Raw genomic sequence first — 18028 nt, 5'->3', positions numbered from 1 at the left:
GGAATTTATCCGGAGATTTCTCCAGGAATTTTGCGTCAAAATTCTCGAGGAAATCCATCGGAAATTCCTCCATAAATTTTACAAGAAATTCTTTTTACCGGAAATTCATCCACCGAATTTCTTTAGCAAATTCTTCACAAAGTCCTCCTGGAATTATGGCATTTTTTCAAAATTTCCCAAGCATTGTAGTCGGAATAAACCTACGAATTTTTCCGTAAATGCGAGTAGTGTTGAAACCATAACAAAAAATGCATAATGCAATTCCATATTTATTCAAATCAAATCCGACGTACCAGCCTGACAATTCATTGCATTTCATCATCGTTAAAATACGAGAAAGTCATTACTACCGATAGTAAAAATGGGCACGTAAAACGTGCTCGGAGAACAGTCCCGTCAAAATTGTTCAAACTCCTTAACATTTTTTTCGAAAAAATCCATCGCTCAACTCTTTCACCACGAGCATGTTACAAGAAACAATGTTTCGTATGACATCGTCACCAGAAGGCGGAGTGAAATGTCAAATTCGAAGAATTACGACACTAGTGAAAAGATATTTTAGTTACTAGATAAAGATTGTCGCTGTCGTCGCTGTCCGGAACATCTTTTGCTGGCGAGGATGGGGGAGCTAAATGTCAAAGAAGGAAAATCCATACGATTTGACAGCTTGATACCCAACATGTTCCGGACAGCAGAACAAAGGGAACCGAAGTGACAATCTTTATCTAGTAACTAAAATATCTTTTCACTAGTGCCTCTAGTTGTGAAAAGAGCAATCAATCAAATTCAAATTGATCGTTAAAGTCATGGTCGATGGTAATTTCTATAGTGTTACGCCTGTTTGTCTGTGGTATAGGTTTTGATTTAAAATGTTTTCGTTTTGGAAAATTTATGGAAAATATTAAATTATTGCCACCGAAGAACAAATGTATCATCGTGTCAAAAGATATTTTTGTATGCAAAGAAATATTATTGCCAACCAATAATTAGAAAAACAATAAAAAACCAAAAAAGGAAATACTCATTCGGAACAACAATCACAATGGTCCATTCCAATAAAAGTCACGGCCATCATCAATCATCAAATATCCATTCCACTTGACTGATTGCACCGAAACAAGACCCTGATTAGCTTCCACTCGAAGTTGTGTCTTTTCAAGATCTTATCAACCCGAGGTCCCCCCCTCATATTCGCTTCCTATTCCGCACATTCGTTGCACTCTGTATTCACCTGTGAAGGAGACCTCTCGAAAAGCAAGTATTTCTTTCGTTTCTCATTTCCAAACCAGATGATGATGGCAAATTGCTCGAAGCGGTGCAAACTGACCGGCCATCAACCACCCACCCGAGCACTGTAATTGCCTCAATCTATTTTCGGATCGGTAATTATTTAAATTTCGGCGGGTGAATGATTGACACATTTTGCCATTTGGACCTACCTCGAAGCACCAGGCAGCAGTTGAACGAAAGCCCAATGCAAATTTGTCGACAGCCGAACCTTAAGCGCAAACCTCATTTAAACGGGATTATTTGGTTAATACGATTTGTTCGTTGCGCAGAACACACAAAACTATTTGGGAACACGACATCAACAAAAACTAAAACAACTGTTTCTGACTGCGTCTTGGCGGAACAACGTACCCTTCACCGGCTTCGGCGCGCTCCTCAGCACGCTCCAGATCGGCTTCAACCATGGCCAATTTACGAGCGACCTATGCATATTTTGTTGCGATGATTTTGTGGTTCGAAGAATTGGAAAGTCGAAAAAAGAGACATATTTAGAGTTCAGCGGATTCTACATCGACGTAATGATTCGTGCATCACACGGAAAACTGGACATGCGATTGGGATAAATCACACCCTGCGAATCAGTTGGGGGGTCTTTCAAACGGGAAAAGCGATGATTGTGGTGTGTTACTTGCGGGAGGTTTGAAGCATCTTAGTAAAAAAAAAACTTACAAAAATGTCATCACTAGACGATTGTACTTTGCACACTTTTCTTACGCAGAATTTCACAGCATTGTTCACGATTCCTCTCTCAACTGATGGTGCATTGGGTTTGCTTTCGGATAATAAATCAGCTTGACTTGACTACGTGTGACTTTCACAAGCAATGTAATCTCTCGGAATCTTTGTGCTTCGATAAAGACAGTATTCTGGAACACTAATGTTCAAAACCTAATATAACCTAACCAGAGAGCATAAGATTTCTTACATTTAGGCCGTTACAAATATTTAATTGACTTTTTGTCCTACAGGTCTCCGAAAGGTCAAGGGGGGGATAATAAAGAATAAATATTAAAATGTAAAAAATAAAAAAAAACTCCTCGGATTTGTTAAAGAATGTTTTGAAAATCCTCAAAACTATCCGAATTTTATTTTGTTGCCCCCTCAAAATATTATTTTTTGGCAACAAAAATTCGATGGGGGTGGGAGACAAAATAGATTTTAAATATTTGTATCGGCCTTATAAGAGTTTAAAGCTAAATTTTGAAATAATGAAACCGTGATTTATGTGACATAGGATTACTGCTCCTTGAATCAATTCCATGCACCCATGTCTTGTATAGTATTACATATGATTTTTCCAGCAATGAACACGCATAGCATTGGAAATCAGAACCGTTTTCCGATTTGGGCATAACTTATTTATAAACAAATATTGGAAGGCGATTCCCTGCTAAAGCAATCATTTCCAAACAAACCCCCAAATCGCAAATCGGTCCCGAAATGACACAAATTAAATCAAATCACCATACATGTACTTGTACATGGTACAAATGAAACCAATCTATATAATAAAAATGAAATGGTCTGTGTTCGTATTCGCATAACTCGAAAACGGCTGGATGGATTTTCTTCATTACCTCAGCAGATATGTTCGTTATCGTTTCCGACGGGATCATATGATATTTCCCCATGCGGAATCACAAGTTAGGTTGAGTAAATCGTGAAAAACTAAAATCGTGAGTCCTATAGAATTTTCGTATGGGCAGTTCACAACGCACATTTTCGCCTACTTTGCAGGACAACGTGTGCCGGGTCGACTAGTGTCCTATAAAATAGGGCCTATATAAATGTTTATACAACAAATGTATGAAAATTGGCATCTTTATATTGACATAAATTATTAATAATTTTTACATATTCGTTTTTATTGACCAGAATTACAGAATTAGCAATCCCAAGTAACAATTACAATGCTTGTTAGATTTTTTTAATTATTATAGCGGATTTATAACAGCAGTCACCATGACCAGCTGTTATGTTCTATTGGCGTTCTTATTGCTATCAATAAACCTCTCATAAATCTGCTGAAAAAGCTACAAACGTCAAATGCTGAATGATCTTATGGGCAGCTCTACGGTTGTGGTTGAGAGCGTAATAAGTCATATTTTCGAATCTCGATCAAAACCAACATTTTTGGCCGTAATGTGGTCGAATGAATAACCACTATAAGAATATCTGCATTGCAAAGTGTAATTACGGTGTTCGTTGAGAGCAACATTTTTCTTATCGATATGCATGATGGCCATGTAGAAAATAGAAAAGCATTTCCAAATCAGTGAAATTCATCACTGAAATTCACTTCTAGACAATATTTACGCCACATGAAGAACTTTTTAAGCAATTGGTAAGAATTGCAAATATATTGGTGAAGAAAATCAACAACAGCATAAGTGCATATTTGGGATATCGATGTTATAATTAAGTCCAGTGTATTGCCCAGAACTACATAATTTTGTCGGCGCCTAGTCCTCAATCTATTTTTTATCAGGTTTCACAATAAAACTGAACACGCAGCTCATTTCAATAAATATATACCGAAGAAAAAACCTTGAAACTAACTCTAGTTGTAAGAATCACAAGAATTGTAAAATAAATTGTACAAAAAACAAACATATTCCTGGCTCCGTAATGCCAAATGGCAATTGAGCCTTTTAAATAAACGCAAGATTAAAAAAAAAACCTTGGAAAATATATTTTGTTGTTGTCATTTTCATATACAATCCATTTTGTTATTATTATTCTGTGATGTTTTTTTTTTCTCTTTTTTAAAGCAACCTTTTTGACAGCTGCCACAGCCAAATTCCCTTTTTTGCGGGTGGCTTGAAAAGGGTTTCCAAATACGTTTATAGTGGTTATCAAGGGTGGGCCACTTGGTCATATCTTACTCTCATAGTGGTCATCAGAAGGTTGTCGTGTGGTCGTGGGTTTAATTGTGAGTTCTGATAATTTGATCTTAAAAAAAAAGTCTACATGCTTCATGGAGGGCCCCTTTTTAAATATTCAAATGTATCCGGCTTAGCTCAGAACGGTCTTTTAGATTTTGCAATTCATGTGTCAAAAACAAAGATGATGTCACCCCTTCCAGGAATTTTTATTTTTCGTGTCGTCCAAGGAGGATTTCTTTTCAATATTCAAAACGGATTAATAACAGCAATCGTCAATGCTAGTTGATAAATTTGAATGGCGCTGGATATTAATCGAAAAAAGAACTAATTAGGGTGATACAATAAATGATTTGAAAAATATATGTCTCCCTAACCTTCGGATTTTATTGCCTAAAAATAACAGTTCCCCTACGTAGATTGTGTGAAAACAACACTAACGCAACTATAGGGACACTAAGGCAGTTCAAATTTAAAAAATGTTCAAAAATTCCAACTCCCATGTGTTCATCAGCTTCTTGTTGATGATTTAAGAATTCTGGCAAAATTTCAGACAATTTGGAGGTTGTTTAGGGGTGGCGCAAAGGCAATTTATGTTTATATGGGTATTTATATGGAAAAAAAATTAAAAAAGTCCGCCTACAAATGTCAAATAGTCATTCTAACGCACAACCCAAACCTCCGTTTTTGGAATCTATATAAACAAAATCTGCGAAAAACTGATTTGTTTTGAGTTCATTTGCCATTGTAAAGTTGTGGCCAATTTCACCATTTTAGCCATTTATCCCTACAAATAAAACCGTTAAATTCACTCAAAACTAATAAGTTAACCGCAGGTTTCCACAGAGAAGTGATGATTCTCGGTCATTTTGTGATAGGGACCGCACAGCTGTGTAGAAAAAATGCATCATCGGAACCAGTGCTCTCCGCATTTGGAGCTTTTTAAAAGAAATTTATCATGAGGTGTAGTTTCCCGAATCAGTTCTTTATCATGAATACTTTTTGATTCTATTTTGGATTCAATCGCTGATTTAAATCGTTACATTTTAGGAGGCAAGCTAATCCAGAGTCAAAACCGGGTTTTACTACTGTTCAGAATTTTTCGGATGCTGCTAAGAATACCTTCTTAAGTAATTACCTTGTGATTTTTTTTCTCGTAAATATCTTAAATAATTCTTTCGGAAATACCTCCATGATTTTTCCAGAAAATTTCAAAAATAATTCCAAAAATTCCTACAGGAACTCTTTCGAAAATTATTTCAGGAATTTCTTCGGATACCCTCGGAATTTCTATTCCCTCGGGAATTTATCCAGTATTTCTTCCGGAATTTCCTCCAAGAACTCTTTCCTCAATTCTAGGACAAAAGATATAGGTAATTTATAGGAGGAAATCTAAAAAATCGAAAAAATATCTGAAGTTCTCTACGAATTCTTTAAGGAATTTCCTCGGAAATTCTTTTAGAAATTCCATTGGAAATTCCTTCAGGAATTCCTCCAAAATTCATTTGAAAATTTCTTCGGAAATACCTAGAGAAAATCCTTCTGAACCTTAGGAATACATACAGAAATTGTTCTAAGAATACCTTCCGAAATTTCTTTATGAGAAAATTCTTCGAAAATAGATTTAGAAATTTCTTCGGGATATGTTTTTTGGGGACTCTTCCAGGAATAACACCAGAAATACCTTTTGACATTCGCCCATGAATTTCTTCGGAAAATTCTCTGGAAGGCCTTCGAAAATTGCTCCAGAAATTCCTTAGAAACTCCACCAGGAAATTCTTTAGGTACAACAAAATTCCTTTCGAAATTCCTGCAGAAATGTTCCGGAAATTGTGTTGGAAGACTTTTTCTCCGGGAATTCACTAAAGAATGAAACAGGAAATACTAAAGATATTTTCGGAAAAGTTTTCAACGGAAATTCCAAAGATTTTCCAGACTAAAATTTTCGAAAGACCTTTTACAATAATTTCCGAATGATCCCTTGAAAATTTTTTGAATTGATTCCCAAAAAAAATCTTTAAATAATAGCCGAAGGTCTTACAGAATTTCCGAAAAGAAATAAGAAATTTCAAAGAAATACCAAGAATTTCTTCTTAGAGTTTCCGAAGGAATTTCTTAAGGAACTACTGGAAGATTTTCTTTGAAAAATTTCTGAAATAATTGCTGAAGCATTTTTTTTAAGTTCTAAGGAATTCCTAAACCGATTTCCGCAGGGACTCCGAATGCTTTTTTTAAAGAAATTCCCGAAAGATTTCTCCTGAAACAATTTCGGAAGGCTCAGAAGGTTTTCTAAGATATTTCGGAAATTTTTTTATAAGAAATTTTAGAAACGCAAAGATTTCTTTATGATCTTTCTAAGGTTTTCCTATAGGAATTTTTAAAGGTATTTCTTAGTGAAATTCTGGAAGAATTTTTAGAATTTCTTCTTAGAAACAATCGATGGAATATTGTGCCTTGCAACAAAATGACAACTTTCGTTATAATTTTCCAAGGATTATATAGATGTGCAAAATTTATCCACAGTACAAATAGCACGTGCTATCGAAGTATTCATAGCCACAATTAACCACGTGGTGGGCGAGTTTTCAAAAATATCGAAGTTGCTTTTTCCTGGAGGTATGTTTTTCTCAGGCGACTATCTGGCGCTCATTTTTTGTTGCGATTGAAAATAAGCAGAGTAGATTTTTTTATGAGCGGTACAATATCTTCCTTTTCCAAAAGTAAATGCAAAGTAAATTCCTGAAAATTTTCCGAAAGAATCTCTAAAATATATTCTGAAAGAACTCTTGACGGAATCCCCAAAAAAAATCAAGAATGTCGAAAATTCATTTAAAATTTCCTTCAGAAATACCTTTAGAAGTTCATTCGAAAATTCCAGAAATATTTTCAGGAACTCCTCCCGGAATAACTTATTATTAGTTCCTTTGAACATTGCTCCAGGGATTCTTTTGGAAAACCACCGAAAGGCCATTGTAAAATTTACAGAAATTATTTCAGTAAAACAAATAAAAATTCCTTCCAAATTTCCTGAAGAAGTTTCTCGAAAGTAGGCCCAAATAAAATTTTCGAGTGATTCCCAAATAAATGTTTGGAGACATTTCTCCCAAGATCTGAAGAAATTTTTGGAAGAGTTACTAGGAAAAAAATTCTCAGGTAAATTTTTATGGAATTCCAGAAATATCTTCTTAGTTTACGAAAGGCATTTCTTGAGAAATTAATGAGAGAATTTCTGGAAAATATTACAAAGAAATTCCTAAATCAGTTTCCGAAGAAATTCCTGAAATAAATTTGAAATTTTCCAAAGAAATTTTCGAAGGTATTCCTGAAAAATCCCATAGGTATCCCTGAAGCAATTTCCTAAGAATTTTCTAAAAGATAAGTGCGTAAAGGAATTTCCAAATGAATTTTCGAATTTTATAATTCTTTCTTTGAATTTTCGAAGCAATATAATGAGGGACTTTCATAGGAAATTCTGATTTATCTCCAAAGTAGTTTCCGGAGAATTTTCTGAAGGAATTTTTGGAGAAAACTCCCTAAAATTTATGGTGGAATGTCCAAAACAATTTCTTGCAAAAATTTTGAAATGTCAGAAATTCTTTAGAGATATAATTTCGCAATTCCGTTCGGAAATTCTTTTAAAATTCCTTTGAAAATTCCATCGGAGATACCGGAGGAATATCAACTGAAATTGATTTAGGAATTACTTCGGAATATTCTGTTTTAGATTCCTTTGAAAGTCCATTTCTTCGGAGATCCCCTCCGATTTTTTTTTCAAAGTTCCTTAGGGAATTTTGCTCAGAGAAGTTTTCCCAGTAAATTCTCAAGACATCCCTTCCGAAACTCAATAAAGAAATTCTTGGAATTCCTTCGAAATTCCTTTTAAGATTTTTTTTAGAGCTTCATCATTGTTGCGGGAATCTCTTAAGAAATTCATTCAGATTTTTTAAGAATCATTCTGAAGCTATTTTAAGAGTTTCTTCGAATATTTCATCTTGAATTTCTTTTGATATCTCTGTTAGAAACTCTTCCAAAATTTCTTTAAGGATTTCTTATTTCTTTCTTAAACACATTACCATAAAAAAATTTCAACAAAATTTCCGGAATTATTCCTGTAGGAATTTTGGAGAGAATTTTTTTATGGTTTTGCTCTAAGAGTTTTACTGAAAGGAAAAGGAATGAATTTACGGATGAGACCTTTCCAGAGAATTTTTCGAAGGAACCCCTGGATTAATGTCAAAAAGAATTACCGGCGTTACTTTCTAAGTTATTCCTGGAGGGAATTCTTGGAGAGGAAAGAATTTCTGAAGGAAAAAAAAATCTAGAGAAATTTCAAAATGAATTCTCGAAAAGATTTTGTAAAGGAATGATCAAAGAAATTGATAAAGAAATTTCCAATATAAGACCAGTTCTTTTCTCTGAACAATTTTGGTGTATGGTTACGGCTCCTGGACTTCAAAACTATGCAATGAAAAGGAATTTGATTTGTTTCTTATTTTTGTGATTTTTTTTCAGTAGTGAGCACGCTGTTAGCAAAAAGAAGCGACTAATTTGGTGTTTCTCTGTTTCGCGATGAGATGAATATATGTTCAGTGATATGGAAAACGAAACAGTTCCCCTATACAATATCTGTTTTTCGCCTTTCTCGTACTAAGTCAATTAACACTCAAAAACCGAACTTTTGATAGACGGTTTTATTTTTCAGAACAATTTTGGCGTATGTTATCAAATTTCAGGAAAAATATTCGATTTAGTGGTTCACGTGCCATGTCCCAGCTTAACTCCGTCAGTAATGATCGCTAATAAAAGATTGAAATAGGAAAGTACGCAAGGGAGCGCAAGACTGAAACTTCTTTGGACCTTCAGAGCTGGTGCCATATGATCAACAGTTAAATGATAAGTCAGCTTTATCTTGTTATCCTGGATTGGAATCCTTTGAAAGGCTCGGATAATGTTGTGACGACATTATTACCGAGGCTGGCAAAAGAAAGAGGACTTATCATGCTCATAACTATATAATAATATAGTCACAACATTATCCGAGCCACTCAAAGGTTTTTAATCCAGGACGTTTGGCAAAAGAAAGCTAACTTATAAATTAACTGTTGATCATAAGTCCCTAGCTGAAGTTTTCAAAGTAGTTTCAGTCTAGCGCTTTCTTACGTATTTTTCGTTTCTAATCTTTCGGAAGACGGTATAATATGCAATACTTAAATTACTTATTACTTTTCAACGCAATTTATTCAAATTTTGAGTTATTTGGTAGAACACAAAGTCGCATTGCCTGTGAATGTGAAAATGCATTGCCTGTGAGTAGTCATATGAAAATATTGCAAAGAACACGTAATAAATCTCTTTTGAAAAGACATGAAAAAATGGATTCCAACAAGTGCCTGGGAAAAACGCCGCACCTTAAGCAAAGACGTTTTAAACCCTTTCATTAGTATTTTATCTACCCAATAATAAAAATGTTACAATCCCCTATGTGCTTGTCATTAAGAAAACAGCCTAAGTCCATCTAAGCAGCTTTGAATTACATATCGATAGTTTCCATATTATTTGGAAGCAGCTGCTGGGTACGCCGCGCTTGTGTTCAGTAGGTAAGGGCATATATTGCCTGCCCACACTGAGGCGATTTGACCAGTGAAACATATTTTCGAAAAACGTAACATTTTCGAAGATGAAAGCAATTTTGTATCATAATAACAACTGAGGAAAGTTATTTTGTTGCCCAACTGAGTGCTCCAGTGCAAGTTTTGCGAACAGTAGAGCGGCACCCCTCCATAATGTTGAACAACCAAACATTGAAAATTTACATCAAATCTTCAACTTTTTGAATTTTGCTATTATTTCCATTAGGTAATTCAAAAATACTACCAAGTTCGCATAGTATGATGGTCGTACAAATATTTAAAGGTACCAACTGATTATAAGCCTTAGTTAAAGTTTTCCAAAAATCACACAGGGGCGTTTTGGCCAGGGGGCACATTATAGCGTCTTACCTTAACCCCTTAACAGCAGAACTGTTCGGTAAATAATTTAACTGACTTTCGGTGATTTTTTGAGCAATGGAAAAAATTACAAAAAAAACTGTAAAATAAATTACCGAATAGTTCTGCTGTTGAGATTTCGGTAAAATTTACCGAATACGGTGAAATGAGTTAAGTGTGTAAGTCATTTGAAGTTTGGTCTATTTTTTGTCTAATTGTTTGAGCATGAAATTCCATTTTTGCCTATGATTTGGGAATAGCACAAAGTGTGATTATCTGAAACAGGTCGAACGAGATAAAATCGAAGACAGACAATATCGGGGTGTGGTGATATAGCATCACCACTGTAAAACCATTGAAGAAATTCCAAGCATCTGCATATGAAAGTTTATATACAATAATCCTTCCGTGTTTCTGGTTGCATTTACTTATTAGATTAGTTCATTGGTTCAGTGTTCCGTATCGTTTGTCACGTACATTTGCCCCTGTTTTATGATCACCATGAAAACGATTTCGCTTCCAATTAGTACCATGAAGTGAACTGCTTTTAATAGAAATCAGTTATAGAGACGTGACCGTAACCATGTGTGCAAAGATAACTAGGTTCTACGTCATTATTCCTTGAACTTCAACACATTCAATAAAAAAGGCAGCGGGTTATTAGCGAGCCATTTATTAGGTTGTAACCTGTGTTGTAAAATGTCATGACAAATGTCGCATAAATTTTATAAAAAATCAGGATAAAGAAATCAATTTATGAGGTATGGCGAACTTGTGTCCATTTGTCTAAGAGCACATTGCTCTTAATATGTAATCTGATGCATGGGAGGCATAATGTCATTCAAATGGCATTGTGTAAATCACACGTGACATTTTGAATAGATTTATTTCAATATCCTCAGTTGTAGTTTCTTCATATAGAGGTAATGGCGGCTTTGGCAGGTTTTGTTCTATTATTGTCAGATGGGTTTTTTATGACTGATTATGCTCAAATTTGACCCAAACATTCTTTGCATATCAAAGAATATTGTGGCCAAATTTCATTAAATTCGGTCGACAAAAACCCCCTGCCAATAATAGAACAAAACCTGCCAAAGCCGTCTGTTCCCCTATTGAGCAATTGAACAAAAATATAAAACGACTCAAGGGTTTTTGGTTCATCAAAAATGATGGAATGAATAAGTTCTCTAAAAAAATATTTAAAAATTAGTCAAATGAGATGCAGATGACATTCTACAACACTGGCTATAATAAAATAAGAGAGCGCTGTAGGTGCAGTCCACAAAAAAAATTAACTATTTACTGCGCATTGACAAATATATTTATCCAAAGGGACGCCACTGAAAATGTGATTTCAATTGTTAGCAATGCATATGCTTCCATTGCCAACCAAACATTGAAGCCACTTTCTTCTTGTACTGGTGCCGTTTTCTGTTTCCTTATAGTTTTCAAATTGAAGGGCCAAGGGTCTGACACAACACAACTCAAATTTGGGTCAGTTTTTTTTAAATAACATCAGTTTTTAAATTGACATCAACTGAACGTAGACAGATAGACAAAAACAATTTAACACATTGCAGATCAAATCCAAAATCAAAGTTCAATGCCAAAATAATAAAAAAAAACATTTATTCCGCTTGAAGAACGAACTTTATTTATTTTTATTTTTTTTGAATTGCAATTCTGTTATTATTTAGCTGTTTGTTGTATCCATTCTTCATCATGGGATTAATAACATCATTTATACTCCAAATTATTTGCATCGTATATTCATTTCTTTCAAGTATCTGTCATATACTAAAGCCTGTCCACGTTAAATTTCGGACACCCATCTTTCAATGCGATTTTCAAACATTTTTACAAACTACGGAGACAATCCATTTACATGTCAACTAAATCTCTCCGGTCTATGTGCAGCTTTCAGCATATTTTCGCTCACTCTAAATTGTTGGAATGGTGACAAATCGATTGTACATAATCGAACTGTCCGAAATCTAAACGTGGACAGGCTTTACTTTTAGTGAATTTTAATTACGACAGTGTGGTTCAAACCCCCGGAATAACCTAACGCGTCCATAAAAATAAATGTGACGAAACATCAAATTTAATATTCGAACTGCTGCCATTCTTATTACAACACTAATCGACCGACTAATGGAGAAATTTCATCACATTTATTTACAGACACGTAAGCATATATTCTACGTTTCGCTGCTACCAGTTGAGAGAGGAACCGATGGACAACCTGTGGACAAAATTGAACAATTAAATAAAACAAATCAAGTGTTCTTTTTTCCGCTGTAATCACTAGTTTATTAAATATTCTTGAATTGTTTAAAATAATATAATTCATATATAATTTCTTCATCAATCATTGTATAGATAGCATTTTTTTTTACCTCATTCTTCGCAATCATTTGTTTTTCTTCTGCTCAGATTAGATTATTATTACAACACGTTTCATGTTACATTACAAATTCATCGTTCGCATAATGCTCCCCTACTCTGTTTGGTTGCCTGAACTAATTGGTTCCGGACAAAATGTTGTACATTTTACATCCAGTACCTTACAACAAATTAGCTTTCTGCATGCCTAACTTCCCCTCGCTGCTGCCCTCGATACTGACTTTTTCCACTTCCTTAGCCTTAGCAATGCTGCTCTACTAATCTTCATACATTTCACACCTCACTTACACTTTTTTTCTTCTTTCTCTGATTCTTTCAATTACCGAACCCCTTGATGCGTTGTTGCTGACTCACTCCTATTCGAATTTCCTGACCTGGGTGGGGTACCTACGCTCTAGTCCTAGGGGTTGGAAACGAGGGGATACACTCTTGTTTACCTGCCGATTAATCTCTAATGAGTAGCTGCGTTTTTACCGACGACACTGACTCTCTAGCTGGACGAATTCGTTGGTTTTTAAAGTGGTGCTTTGTTCTATAAGGCAACTTGTGTTTCATGAGTTAATATTCTCCCTTGGTTGGGGTTGTTTGATTGAAAGCACTGAGATATGATGCACAGTTGACGTATACTCAAAGGCACTGGCTGCTATAAATTCGTGCATGAATTCTGTTTCCTTTAATATTTTATATTATATGGTAAGAAAAGTGTTCAAAGTATATCATCATCTTTGCTTCGATTCCAATACACACCGGTTAGTACAATTTTCTTTCGGATGCCGTTGATGAGTAACATAAAGCACGTAAATAAAAAGCGAAATGAAGTGTGCATGCGATGAGATGGAATAAAAATTAACAATTCAGTTTATCACCAATTTTATGAAAATGGATTGATTCGATGTTTATTTTTTATGTTGAAATTTAAAATCTTTTTTGTACGCATTTTAAATACGAAAACAGAATTATTTTATACCAGAACTAAATTTCAATGAGATCTAATTCAAAAAGATTATTAGATATCTGAAGAAACGTGAAACAACTTTCACTTTCTGCAAAATGGACCCCCTCAACACAAGCCATTTTGTTTTTGAAGTCGTACTAAATAAGATATTTGACATAAATTTAATAAAAAATTGAAAGCAAAAAAAAAACAAATTCTAATCCATTTTACCCCGAACAATCTCGGAATCATCCCCAAGATTGCATCAAACACTCCATAAAAAATCGACAAACTGATACTCTCTCCTATGAACAAAACCTTCGCTTGATAATGTGCTCCTTGTCTTAAGCGTTCCTATTCTACTCGCGCCTCAATATTTTAAATCAAAAGAAAAATATATGCAAACACAAACAACACCCGTCTTACTCTCGCACCGAACAAACAGTGATTCATGATTATCTCCATTAGAATAAAACAAATAACGATAATGGTAATTCATAATTGCGATGGATCCTACTACTCTAAGGTTGTGATTAATGAAATGAAGCAAAATAACGCGTTCAAAAACGTCCAATTTTGGCAGGATTTGGCGGTGTGAAGACACACTAACTTAGTTTTTATGATGTACGATTGTGTACGCGCGTTGTTCCATTAGCTATTGACTTTACGACGTTGGAGCTGCCCTTGACATGCTTTTTATTTTGAAACGATGTAATGTTTCTACCGAATCTCCTAGCCAATGACAAGATGTCAGAACACAATTTATCCGATTTGATAGTTATTTGTACTAAACTGTTTCCGAACGATGGACCATCGTTTGACATCTGTAGTAGATATGCTATTCGATGAAATAATTTCAATACAAACAATTGTTTGTCAGGCGAACATAAATCGTAGTTTTGAATTTTACTGCTAGCCATAATAACAATATTCTAGCACTATATTCGACAACCTGTCAAACGAACATCACGTTTAGAAAACTTTAGAACATATAATCAGCATGTAATATTGCATGAGAAGAAGTTTTTTCTAATGCGGTGGAGAAAAAATAGTATCAAACGCGTCAAAACTTTTTTTTCTAAACGAGTATTAGCATTGCATGTTCGTATTGAGTAATGAATTTTGATGGGTTTCAATTGATCAACATTAGCGTGTAAAATTAAACAAAACATTTTTCCAGTACAGTGCGGTACAGTTTCTACATCTTCAATTCTCTCGCAATACCCGGATATTTTGTGCCTGAATCCATCTTCAACCTACATCTCGATTTGATAATAGCCTTTATGCTTCTCACTAATCCGAATTTAAGGAGCTTGGTAACCGCCAATCAACCGATCTTGGCCAAGTTATAAATTTTAGTACAGTTCTGATATCGAAAAGAACAATACGATGAAGATGATGATAGATATGAATGATGACAAAAACAATATGCACCACATGTCCAGTGAAAATGGATAACGAATGGAACAAACACAACGAAAGACGTGATTCAAAACGTGAGAAAAAAAAAACAACAAAACAACATAATAAAAAAACACGGCTCAAGTAATGTCTGGCTTTTGCACCTCATCGTATTTCTTGTCAGCTTCCCCAGCCATGAAGTTGGCTTCTTCCAGCGGGAGTTCTCGCGAGCATCCGCCGCCTTTCATCGGCCAGGGCACGGTTCGGTGAACCTTGCGTGCACTGCGGAGCGCATTTTAGCACGCGAGTTTTTATTTTTCAATGTCGTGTCGTTATCGTTGTTGTGGTTTGTTTATGATTTTCGAGGATATTTTAGCACGTATGAGTGTTGAACGGTTACAGTTTGACAGAAAAGAAGAAAATACAGAGAATATCATTTGTTAGTGGCGAATGGCTGGAGTGGCTGCTGAAAAGTTAACGGTTCGCTAAATAAAGGTGGTTGCGGCGGCGGTGACGACGACTGGAACGACGGCTGCTGAAAAACCTGCAAAAGTTTAAAGAATGTTTCCTAACGGCCCTAGCTCACTATCTCTTCTACACGGAACCGGAAACGATTCCTACCCTAGCCTTAGCGGTGGTTGTTGGTTCAACCAAGTAACGTAGGAAGAATTGAGTGTACCTCTTCGTATTTTTTGTCTGCTTCTTCTGCTATTAGTTTGGCCTGGGATAATTGTGCTTCCAGTATCGCTACTCTATCGTCTTCCATGTTTGTACGATTTTCAAGGGCTTTTCTAATCCTGTGCGTAGATGGAAAACGGTGTTCACCATGATGAGTAAAATACAGTATTTTGAAAGAAATGTTGAAAAGTTTGAACTTTAAAAATGCAAACAAAACTGCAATTATCAAATTTGGTTGGACGAGCAAGCTAATAGATTTTTTAGTAAATTGTGAGTCTTTTTTGAGGATCTGAAGGCTCCCTCCGGGAAGTCTGAAGGGCTCCCTCCAAGAAGTCTGAAAGGCTTCCTCCGGGAAGTTTGAAAGGCTTCCTCCGGGAAGTCTGAAAGGCTCCCTCCGGGAAGTCTGAAAGGCTCCCTCCGGGAAGTCTGAAAGGCTCCCTCCGGGAAGTCTGAAAGGCTCCCTCCGGGAAGTCTGAAAGGCTCCCTCCGGGAAGTCTGAAAGGCTCCCTCCGGGAAGTCTGAAAGGCTTCCTCCAGAAGTCTGAAGGCTCCTCCGGGGAAGTCTGAAAGGCTCCCTCCGGGAAGTCTGAAAGGCTCCCTCCGGGAAGTCTGAAAGGCTCCCTCCGGGAAGTCTGAAGGCTCCCTCCGGGAAAATCTGAAGGCTCCTCCGGGAAGTCTGAAGGCTCCTCCGGGAAGTCTGAAAGGCTCCCTCAGGAAGTCTGAAAAGCTTCCTCCGGGAAGTCTGAAAGGCCCCCCCCGGGAAGTCTGAAAGGCTCCCTCCGGGAAGTCTGAAAGGCTCCCTCCGGGAAGTCTGGAAGGCTCCCTCCGGGAAGTCTGAAGGCTTCCTCCAGGAAGTCTGAAAGGCTTCCTCCAGGAAGTCTGAAAGGCTTCCTCCAGGAAGTCTGAAAGGCTTCCTCCAGGAAGTCTGAAAGGCTTCTCCCAGGAAGTCTGAAATGCTTCCTCCAGGAAATCTGAAAGGCTTCCTCCAGGAAGTCTGAAGGCTTCCTCAGGAAGAATCTGAAAGGCTTCCTCCGGGAAGTCTGAAGGCTTCCTCAGGGAAGTCTGAAGGCTTCCTCCGGGAATCTGAAAGGCTTCCTCCGGGAAGTCTGAAGGCTTCCTCCGGGAAGTCTGAGGCTTCCTCCGGGAAGTCTGAAGGCTTCCTCCGGGAGTCTGAAGGCTTCCTCCGGGAGAATCTGAAGGCTTCCTCCGGAAGTCTGAAAAGCTTCCTCCGGAAGTCTGAAAGGCTTCCACCGGAAGTCTGAAAGGCTTCCTCCGGAAGTCTGAAAGGCTTCCTCCGGAAGTCTGAAAGGCTTCCTCCGGAAGTCTGAAGGCTTCCTCAGGAAGTCTGAAAGGCTTCCTCCGGGAAGTCTGAAAGGCTCCCTCCGAGAAATCTGAAAGGCTCCCTCCGGGAAGTCTGAAAGGCTTCCTCCGGGCAGTCTGAAAGGCTCCCTCCGGGAAATCTGAAAGGCTCCCTCCGGGAAATCTGAAAGGCTCCCTCCGGGAAGTCTGAAAGGCTCCCTCCGGGAAGTCTGAAAGGCTCCCTCCGGGAAGTCTGAAAGGCTCCCTCCGGGAAGTCTGAAAGGCTTCCTCCGGGAAGTCTGAAAGGCTTCCTCCGGGAAGTCTGAAAGGCTTCCTCCAGGAAGTCTGAAAGGCTTCCTCCAGGGGAAGTCTGAAGGCTTCCTCCAGGAAGGCTGAAAGGCTTCCACCAGGAAGTCCGAAAGGCTTCCTCCGAGAAGTCGGAAAGGCTTCCTCCGGGGAAGTCTGAAAGGCTTCCTCAGAAGTCTGAAAGGCTTCCTCCGGGGAAGTTTGAAAGGCTTCCTCCAGGGAAGTCTGAAAGGCTTCCTCCAGGGAAGTCTGAAAGGCTTCCTCCGGGAAGTCTGAAGGCTTCCTCAGAAGTCTGAAAGGCTTCCTCCAGGGAAGTCTGAAGGCTTCCTCAGGAAGTCTGAAAGGCTTCCTCCAGGAAGTCTGAAGGCTTCCGGAATCTGAAAGGCTTCCTCCGAGAAGTCTGAAAGGCTCCCTCCGGGAAGTCTGAAAGGCCCCCTCCGGGAAGTCTGAAAGCCTCCCTCCGGGAAGTCTGAAAGCCTCCCTCCGGGAAGTCTGAAAGCCTCCCTCCGGGAAGTCTGAAAGCCTCCCTCCGGGAAGTCTGAAAAGCTTCCTCCGGGAAGTATGAAAGGCTTCCTCCGGGAAGTCTGAAAGGCTTCCTCCGGGAAGTCTGAAAGGCTTCCTCCGGGAAGTCTGAAAGGCTTCCTCCGGGAATCTGAAAGGCTTCCTCCGGGAAGTCTGAAAGGCTTCCTCCGGGAAGTCTGAAAGGCTTCCTCCAGGAAGTCTGAAAGGCTTCCTCCAGAAGTCTGAAAGGCTTCCTCCGGGAAGTCTGAAAGGCTTCCTCCGGGAAGTCTGAAAGGCTTCCTCCGGAAGTCTGAAAGGCTTCCTCCGGGAAGTCTGAAAGGCTTC

General features: G+C 37.6%; 1 protein-coding gene across 24 annotated transcripts in view; it reads right to left on the bottom strand.

Moving 5' to 3' along the window:
- The window catches only part of LOC134227607 (tropomyosin-2), a 129953-nt gene that overhangs the window by 37986 nt on the left and 73939 nt on the right, over nt 1-18028 (bottom strand). For 23 of the 24 annotated variants that reach the window (XM_062709221.1, XM_062709218.1, XM_062709212.1 and 20 more), the window contains one exon: nt 15580-15697. In XM_062709221.1, the coding sequence (XP_062565205.1) occupies nt 15580-15697 (118 nt within the window). Of the gene's footprint in view, nt 1-1641; nt 1713-15579; nt 15698-18028 lie in introns of all 24 variants that reach the window. The other variant, XM_062709224.1, reaches the window with a different exon arrangement.

This window comes from Armigeres subalbatus, chromosome 3 (genome assembly GCF_024139115.2).
Source record: "Armigeres subalbatus isolate Guangzhou_Male chromosome 3, GZ_Asu_2, whole genome shotgun sequence".
Lineage (NCBI taxonomy): Eukaryota > Metazoa > Arthropoda > Insecta > Diptera > Culicidae > Armigeres > Armigeres subalbatus.
Note: the sequence above shows the minus strand (reverse complement) of the source record. Positions and strands in the feature narration are given on the sequence as shown.